This window comes from Poecilia reticulata, linkage group LG1, assembly GCF_000633615.1.
Source record: "Poecilia reticulata strain Guanapo linkage group LG1, Guppy_female_1.0+MT, whole genome shotgun sequence".
Classification (NCBI taxonomy): Eukaryota; Metazoa; Chordata; class Actinopteri; order Cyprinodontiformes; family Poeciliidae; genus Poecilia; species Poecilia reticulata.
The window spans coordinates 26,027,032-26,036,695 of record NC_024331.1 but is presented as its reverse complement, the minus strand read 5'-3'; the positions used below and the strand labels follow the sequence as shown (position 1 = coordinate 26,036,695).

The following is a 9,664-nucleotide window of genomic DNA, read 5'->3' as shown; positions in this document are numbered from 1 at the left end:
CTGGACACAACGCTGGACACAACGCTGCTTCATTTCCTCATTCATGGGTTGTTGTTGTTGTAAAAGATGGAATGTTGTCTGACTAGTGGACTCAAACCGCAGAGGGTTAGAGAAAGTTCACCTTTAACAGGGAAAACATTGTTAGAAACCCTGTCTTGTTCTCAAAGGTATTTACCCGCTCAGTTGGTGGTGATTACAATGCAAAACAGAAAACCTCACCAAGTACTTTTGTCTAGTTTCTGTCGCAAACATCGTAGTGCAGTCGAAACAAGACGAAACTGACTTATCAGTAGCTTTCAGCAAGATGAACCGGCTTATTTTGAGTGGTAAATTCCTTAGTATTGATGAAAAAGTTCTACATTTCTTCTCTTATAACGTGGGAAAAATGTCTTGTTATAAGAAAAATAATCTGCCAATGGAACAAGAACTTTTTCATCAATATTAACAAATTATTGACGTAAAACAAGCTCCTATTTCTTGCTGAAAAGTTACTTGTGAGTTCATTTTTTCTTATTGCAAGTGATCTAAGATATTTGCGACAGAAACTAGACAAAAATTCTTGGTATGATTTTGTGTTTTTGCAGTGTACTCACTGAACTCTGACAAAAGTTTAAAGCACGCACTGCAAAAACACAAAATCTTACCAAGTATTTTTGGTTTAGTTTCTAGTTCAAATATCTTACTTAGTTCACTTGAAATAAGGCAAAACTAACTTATAAATAACTTTTCACAAGATATATCTGCTTGTTTGTTCTAGTTTCATTGGCAGATTATTTCACTTATTACAAGATACTTTTCCCATGTTTTAATCTGTCAGTGGAACCAGAACTTTTTCATCAATATTACTGACTTAAAATAGGCAGATATATCTGAAAAGTTACTCGTTAGTTTTGTCTTATTTCAAGCGTAGTGAGATATTAGTACTAGAAAAACTAAACCAAGAATACTTGGTAAGATTTTTTATATATTTTCTGCTCATATTGTGAAGCTAATCCATGTGTGATTCTTTTGGGCCTGCAGGAAGGAGAATGAATGTCTGTCTCTGAAAACGTTGAACATAAACGACAGCACTCAGCCTCTGTTTAAAGATGCACAGCTTGAGTTTCCATCATTTTGTCCATCCTGCATGTCCAGCTCGCTCCACAGCAGGGAGCCGGGTGCCTCTGCCTTCGTTTATTCAACACCACTAATGATTGACGGGCTGCATTATTCATGGCGCCGACCCTCCTAACCCGCTGCCTTTACAGTCCAATTCCACCTGCATGTTTGCTCCTTTTCTCTGTGGGTCATTTTGAGTTCAGACTCCAGTTAAACACAAAGACGTCAGCAGCATTCCACAAACGTCTTACTAAAGTTAGAAGAGCTGGGAGGAAACTTTTGTGGATTTTCTTTTAAAGGTTTTATTGGCTCTAGTGGCCTTTATTTGATAGGAAGGTGGGCATTGAGAGAGGGTGAAGGCATGCGGCAAAGGTCACCAGGCCAGGAATTGAACCGGCGACGGCCACGTCGAGGACTGAGGCCTTCATGTGTGGGTTGTGCTCAACCCCTGCGGGTTGTGGGTTTTTGATGTCTCTCTTCTGTCTAACAGGGTTAAATGAGGAATTAAATCTCCTGTAACTGTTTTTGACCTCTAACCCTTAATTTGATTGGCTCACTAATTTTCCTTCTTACATTTACGTTTAACTTCACTGTAAAACATTTGAGCTGTATTTAGTTGTTTCTACTGTCTTCTACTCTTTAAGTCACATAAATTTAAAGTTTTAGATTTTGAGCCTAAATGTGAGTTTGTGGAAGATAAACTTACAGCAGTAAGTTGTTAACTTGTTATTAATTTGGTCAAACCTCCAAGAGTTTAATAAACTAGAGTTTTTAGGTTTGCACTTAAAAAACCTAAAGTAGAAAAAGACAGGAGTGGGAACTATTTCCCAGAATGCTTAGTGGCATGTTTCTGTATCCTGAGATGGAAGTGCGTTACATTGATCTGACTTTGGTGTTTTATTGGGGCAAATGTTTATTTTAAAGCCTGAGGATAAAGTCCTGATCACACTGAATGTTTCTGAGCTGAATTCATTGTGATGCTTAATAAAATTCATTATCAGATCAGAAATTTTGTTCATGCAGTTTGAAACAAGAATTTAAATTATTCTAAAGTAAAATAAGTAGATATTTTATGAGTAAAATAGAAGAAAAATGTGGCTTTAAATTTTTTTCCTTGCATATTGTGAAATAAATCTTTGGTTTAAATTGCAGCATTAAGTCAAAACTCACAATTCAAGATTAATGAACTTAAAAAACAAAGTTTAGACAACTTGTCTCTTGTTGTTAAATCAACTTCTTGAACTTTAATTTCTGAGTTAAAACCAAAACAGCTTTTTGAGACTTAAATTACTTTTTCCAGGCAGTAGGTGGACTTTTGTTTTCAAGTTAAACCACCTTTAGACAACCTGATAGGTTTGCGGGACAGAGATGGGCTACATTTAAAATGTTTACACTATTCAAACTGATTAAATCTTTTAAAGAGGAGTCAGAACAGGTACTTTATAGAGCTCCCTCTCCTCCAGACGTCACTGTTGATCAGGGGGACAAATGTCTCTCAAAGTGTTCCTCCGTCGCACCTCAAACACACTGTTACATTATATTAATCGACTTGGCTTTAAGTTTGTTGCTTGTGAGAAGATGGAGAGGAAAGCTGGATCCAAACACACAACTTTCCAACTGCAAATCAGCTTCCTGTTCCTGTTCAGAATGTAACTGACTCAACTTGTGGCCTTCATCAGCGTCATTCGAAGGATGAAGGCTGCAAACCGAAATGTTGGTCTGCATATAAAGTTGTTTCCTCATCCTTCAAGTGTTGTTAATGTCTTTTGGGAGTCAGCGAAGTTGTTCCAATTATATGAAACTTTATTTGAAAGTTTCATATAATTTATAATAAGTTTTATTATAAATGATTTAAAATTTAATGGACACAGAGACAGAAAAGAAAGGGGGAAAGTTTGCTGCTTCCTGCTTCACAAAAACAAATGCATCTCTTTACTGTCCCGTCCTGTGTAACCTAGATTAACCTTAAATTTTTCTACCTTCACAAAATGTTTTTACTTCTAATTTTAGATTTGTTCAGCTTGTAAACAACGGTTTAGAAGGAAGTAAAAAATAGTCACTAAAAAAACTGACCGGACTTGTCTTGAGGAATGACGTGAAACGTGGTTTTATTTTTAAACCTAAGAATGACAAAACTAACAAAAGGAGAGTTCAGCTTAGTTTGTCAAGTTCTGCAGCTTTCTGAAATTTTCTATGGCGTTTTGTAGAGCCCAGGAGGCAGTTTGATCCGTGCGTAAAAGCTAATTTTCCGCACATGGAGGCGCCAAATTCCTCTTTATGGGGGAAAAAATGAAATAAAATAATAAAAATAAACTCTTGCTCTGTTGTAAGTTGCTGTTAAAACCCTCGTAGACGCCATTTCTTACCAGTTCAGGCACGTAGAGGATGTCCGGAATGGTGGTGCAAACCCCCACGCCGTTGGGCAGGTGGCCCATCGTTACAGTGTTGGAAGCCATTTCCGCGGATCTGCTGCTGCTGAAGCTGAAGCTGAAGAGAGACTGAGGAGGATTCAGACCTGCCTGGCTTTAAACCAGAAGGAGCCGACTGGAAAAACCGGAATCCCCATCAGCCGAGCGCAGACACGCCCGGCGGCCCGCACGGCGCAGGATGGATCTGAGGAGCTGAGACAGACTGACGGGGAGAGACGCGCTAATTAATCTTTGACCAGAGTCTACTTTATCACCATGGCAACCTGAGGCAGAGCAGCTGCCGACAACAAAACAACAACACAAGAGGAACAACAAAAAACTGCTCCTCTAATTTCTACCACAAATGACAAATGTATCTAAAAAATGGCGCAAAATTAGGAACGTTTGTAAACTTGATTGTCTTGACAAGTTATGGGTGGATTTCTGTTGACATCCATCGAGTGAACATTTTGTGAAACCTTTTTGGCAAAATTATAACTAAAAGTCTCACCAGGTTTGTGAATAAATTTACACTTTGTCCATTGTTTTAAGGCACATGAGTCAAACTCAAGGCCCGTGGGCCAAATCTGGCCCACCACAGCTTTTTATGTGGCCCTCTTCTAGACTAAACACTAAATATGCTAAATATTATCTCATCAGTCAAATCAATGCAGGTTTTATCTGTTTATTGTCAAATTATATCAATCAGTCCCTCCAGTTTCTTGAGGATTAATTTATCGTGGAAATTCACACAAAATCTCTTTTTTTGCATCACACATAGTTGGGAGTTTACAGCAGATTTTTCTCAAAGATTATCAAAAAATTTCTTACTTGTACTGAACAGCTGCCTCAGCTTTAATTGAACTGAGATTACGGTCCATGATCTATAGTGTAAGGAATGACATTTGCATTTAGCATCATAAGTAAGCACAAATATTTCTAAATTAGCGCCACAAACACAAAATCCTGCAGTGACTGAAAAGATGTTCAATAATATTATTTAATTTTAAGAATTTTTTGATATTTTAACAGTCTGTGAATAGGTTTTATCAATAGACTCTTTCTCAACCGGCCCTTTAAGAGCGTTCATGATCTTGATTTGGCCTAAAACGAAGATGAGTTTTACACCCCTGTTTTAGAGATTACCTCAAGCTAGGTGGAGAGTGTCTAAATTAAACATTTCTGTTCTCAAATTACACAAACAGCAGGTTGTTAAAAAGTAAAGTCACTACAAAATACATGTGAAACATTTTTGTTAAATGTATTCATTGACTCAAAATCCGATGTTGATGACTTTGGTAAACATCTGATCAGTGAGGATTTGTGTAAAGTGGTTTACATTGACCCTCCTTTTCTCATTTGTTTTATAGCAAGTCAGAGAAAGATGTCAAACTGCTGATTAGGCATTTACTTTATTTACAACAGAAATAGATACATTGTTGTTGATGCCTGTAAACAACAGACCAATGGAGATGTCGAGCATCTTATTTGGCAGGACCGGGCTGCCGGGCAGCTGAGCTGTCCAACAAACACCTCGGATAATCGACTTGCTGGATCCGGTTTCCTGCCGCTGTCATCCCATCCCACAGCCTGGGAAACCTACTCCTGAGGAGGAAAACACTCCATCCCAAAACAAAAACAACACCACACACCTACATGGCGGCAAAACTCTGTTCTTCCATCTGTGACGAGACGTTAAGCTGAACGTTACACTGTAAAACATTTGAAGGTGGTTTAACTTGAAAACAAAAGTCCACCTGCTGCCTTGAAAATGCAATTTAAGTCGACAAGAAAATTGTTTTGGTTTTAACTCAGAAATGAAAGTTCATGAAGTTGATTTAACAACAAGAGACAAGTTGTCTAAATGTTGTTTTTTAAGTTAATTAATCTTGAATTGTGAGTTTTAACTTAATGCTGCAATTTAAACCAAATAATTAGGTGCCCTCACCTGGTTAAAGAGCCACGTTTCTCTATTATTTTCACTCTATGTCAAGTTAAAACAACTGCTTATTTTACTTTAGAATAATTTGAATTCTTGTTTCAAATTGCATGAACAAAATATCTGATCTGACAATGAATTTTATTAAACATTCATTCACTACATTACATACATTCTTATTTCATGTACACTAAGATGTTTGCACTGGAAATACTCGGTAGGATTTTGTGTTTTTACAGTGTATCTGATCCACCTGGCTGTTACGTTGCGTGAGTTGGGAGTTGAAACAAAGCCGTCCCTGTGCATGAATTACTCACTGGGTGACAAACGGTGCACACCCAGTGAAAGAAACTACTGGATGAGAACTGTTGAACAAAACAAATAAAAGGGAATCATAGTGACGCAATAACAAAAGGAGAAAATAATCCCAAAAAAGAAAAAAAAAAACTACACCCAGGTGCAGCAGATCATGACAACACGCAGAAAACGGTTATGATAGTCAGTTTTCCCAGAAGTCTCAACAGTAATGAATGAGAAACGGGGAAAAAATATTTTAATGCATTGCAATTGTCAATTATATTTCATAATCCATATGATGGTTGACCAGGTTAACTTCAGCATCAGCAAAAACATCCAGACAATGGTTCATGCTGACGCAATTCCTTTAGAAAAATGCTGAAACTTGAAATTCCTCCCTTATCTCTTTGCTTTGCAGACCTGTTATTAGGTAGCAGAGTCTGTTTTAGTATAATCTTCAACTAAATCCGTAAAATGATACGATCATAAATGCAACAACTCCTAGGATTACCGTCATTGGTCATTATTCATGAATGGATTACATATTTATTGAAATGGATTACATAATTGAAACTTCAGGTGAATTAAAACTTCTAGAGGAACGTAAGCAAACTATCGAGCTCCTTTTAATTGATGCAGGGGCGTCGAACTCATTTTCATTTTGGGCCATATCAAAAATCTGAATGTTCTTAAAGGGCCGGTTGTGCCAGAATGTATTGACAAATCCAATTCAACAGCTAAAATATCAATAAATAGCTGCTCCTCCATGCAGGATTTTATGATTGTTTTAGTGTTTTTTGCAATCTAAAATTTGTAAGGCATTTTTACGATATTTGCGCAAATGATTGATGCCAAATGTGACTTTTTGTTACTCGCCGTATCGGTTACGGACTATAACATACAATCAAGTAAGGCTGAGGCAGCAGTCGCTTAAACTCAACATTTTTGACAGTAAAATCAGAAAAAAAAAAGTGGGGATCTGTTGATTTTGTGTAAATTTTGCCGATTCGTGAAAAACTGGAGTGACTTATTGATGTAATTTGAAGTCTACAGGGCCACATAAAAAACTTCGCCGGGCCAGACTGGCACCTGGGCCTTGAGTTTGACACCTGTGGCTTATTGAGTCAGACTCAGGTTCATGTTTCTCCATGCGTGGATTAAACGGGCTCACTGTGGTTCACCAGATTCCCAAAGCTTTAGAAAGTGCTTTGTAACCTTTTCCAATCTGACAGATCTCAACAACTTTCTTCTTCTTTTGTTCCTGAATTTTTGTGACCTGGACGAAGGTGAGATTCCAGACACACTGCGATATATTTTGGTGCTGCATTGCAAGCAAGAGGGAAAACAAAGCATTGTAGGCAACAAGTTATCTGTTCATTTTTCATTTTATATCATTCAAATAGCTGTTTTTTGTACTTTGCTTTTGTTTTTTCCTGACTGAGAAACTACGACAATGTTATCTAAACCGGTTTGATTCCTGGATGGCTGCAGGTCTTTATCGTCTGTTAAACTGCTTCTCTTCGTCTTGTAAGAATGCAAATGTTGTCTTTACTCTCGTCAAACCAACATCTTCTCTCCAAACCATCTGATGGATGTGTTTGATAAATTGTGTCTTTTTCGAAGAGCACATGGATTATTATCTGTGCTAACTCCTTCTAGCTTTGAAAAATCCTCATTATGTCAATATCTACTGTTCATTACGCTCAGATTTCTGGAGTTCAGCTTAAACAGAAGATCAGATTCCAAATTAAGGAATTTCCATCCATCTATCCATTTTCTTACACCCTTGTCCCTCAGTGGGGTCAGGGGGGTTGCTGGTGCCTCTCCAGATAACGTTCTGGGCGAGAGGTGGGGTCACCCTGGACAGGTCGCCAGTCTGTCAAAGGGCAACACAGAGACACACAACCATGCACACACACACACACACTCACACCTAGGGGTAATTTGGAGAGGCCAATTAAACTGACAGTCATGTTTTTGGACTGTGGGAGGAAACCGGAGTACCTGGAGAAAACCCACACATGCACAGGGAGAACATGCAAACTCCATGCAGAAAGACCAGGGCCGGGAATCGAACCCAGAACCTTCTTGCTGCAAGGCAACAGCTCTACCAACTGCGCCACTGAGCAGCCCAAATTAAGGAATTTCTGCAACCAATTAAAAAGAAAACGAATTAGCTTGATTGTTAACTCAGCTTGTGTCCTAAACAGTTCATGTAAATACTGATCCAGATCATTTTAACTGCATTAACTCCGATACGCTCAGTTTTTTTCATGTTGTTAGCGCAGATAATCTCACCTGATACTGAGGTGATGTTGCGTGACACGTGACGTTCTTGTTTCTGGAGTACTGCCAGAACAAAACATCAGATCAGTTAATGGCCACATTCCTGAAAAGCGATTGGAAGGACGAGTTTGTTTCTGTCGTTGATGAACATCGCTCTGTACGTCACACACACACAACACACACTCCACTGGAAGACGAGATATCTGATTAACTCCAGATTCTAAGTCGTAGATTAATTAAATCACCACTGCAGGTATCTGTAACATTGGTGCTGGTCTTATCATAGCAAAACAGTGAAGTTGGAAAAACATCGAACTTTAACATATGTCAAAAATGTTAAAATAATTTGACAAGAAATTTTATTTAATTAAACTGAAGCCCTCTCTATATTTTAACCTCTGTCCAGGAGAAAAACGGAGTAATCCACTCACTGTTATACTGCAAATACTCTTAAAAAGTTGTCTTTGGTTGATGTTTTGAAGTTTTATTCATGTGTTTAGCACAAGTTAAAGTTACAAGTATAGTTTCTTGCATGAAAGCACAAAAAGTCTTTATTCGACAGAAGACATTCACATGAGGGGAGGAGGACGGCGTTGTACTTGAGCCTCCCGATCGACCGGTTCAACCACCACCCGCTCTCCTTTGCTGTTGAAGAAGTTAAGAAATCAAGGGTGGGACCTCGATTTCCTGCTTACCAAACTTTATGCATTTTCAATTGTAATCTAGTAATGCACTTGAAAAAAGCTGAAGTTTGGGTTCATTAAAACGGGACACAGTGGGTGTTGTTTTTTTTACAAGATGTGAATGTTGTGTTGTAGCTGATATCACAGCTTCTGTTTTTAAAGGTCAATAGTTTACCAAAAATGTTTAAAGAAACAAATACAGAGGAATTACTGTGTTATTCTTCAGTAACCAATTATTGCAGTTCCATTATAAATTTCAAACACTTTTATATTTTTTAGTGAGAATAAGAGAAAAATGTATCTAAACCTGAAGTGAAATGTAAAAAACCCCTAGATAAATAAATTGTTTTGATGCTTTTTCAACTTCTTTGGCATGTGTAATCAAACGGGTTTTGGTTTAGTCAGACAGGTTTTCTTTTGGACATATTCTGGTCAGGAAACACCAGGAGGGACGGATGGATGGACAGATGGATGAATGGAACTATTGTGTTACTTTTGGTAATTCTGTGAATTTGTCATTTATGTTTTCAAAGTTTTCAATAAAATGTTTTCCTTGAATTTTTTTCAATGTCTTAGTTGAATTTTTTTACAGCACTTTATTTTTTGCTTGTGTACAAATATAATACCAGCATAAAGCATAATGTCAAATTTTTTGTTTTACATATTCAACCCTGTTGACTTAAATGTGCGCTATAAATGTTTATCTTAAATTACATTGTTTAGTGATGTTTCAATATTTGTTTTTTATTAAACATGCGACTTCTCCAATGTTTTTCTACATATTTTGTTAATAAATAATACATTTCAACGTCATGTCCATCGATTCAGAAGCTGAAAATAAAATACCCCACCAAGCATACGTTATTTTTCAGTTCCGGTGGCCCCACCTGCTGGCCAGCAGAGGTATCGCCCCACTGCGCCTTTACTCTGAGTATTACGGTGTTCGGATAAGG

At 37.7% G+C, this 9,664-nt stretch overlaps 1 protein-coding gene across 1 annotated transcript in view; it reads right to left on the bottom strand.

Moving 5' to 3' along the window:
- LOC103469815 (myelin and lymphocyte protein-like) overlaps positions 1 to 3,658 on the bottom strand; it is an 8,130-nt gene extending 4,472 nt beyond the window's left edge. Inside the window, exon 1 of the mRNA XM_008417769.2 lies at positions 3,465 to 3,658. Coding sequence (XP_008415991.1) covers positions 3,465 to 3,554 — 90 coding nt within the window. The 5' untranslated portion in view covers positions 3,555 to 3,658. The remainder of the gene's footprint in view (positions 1 to 3,464) is intronic.
- Positions 3,659 to 9,664: the final 6,006 nt, after the last annotated feature.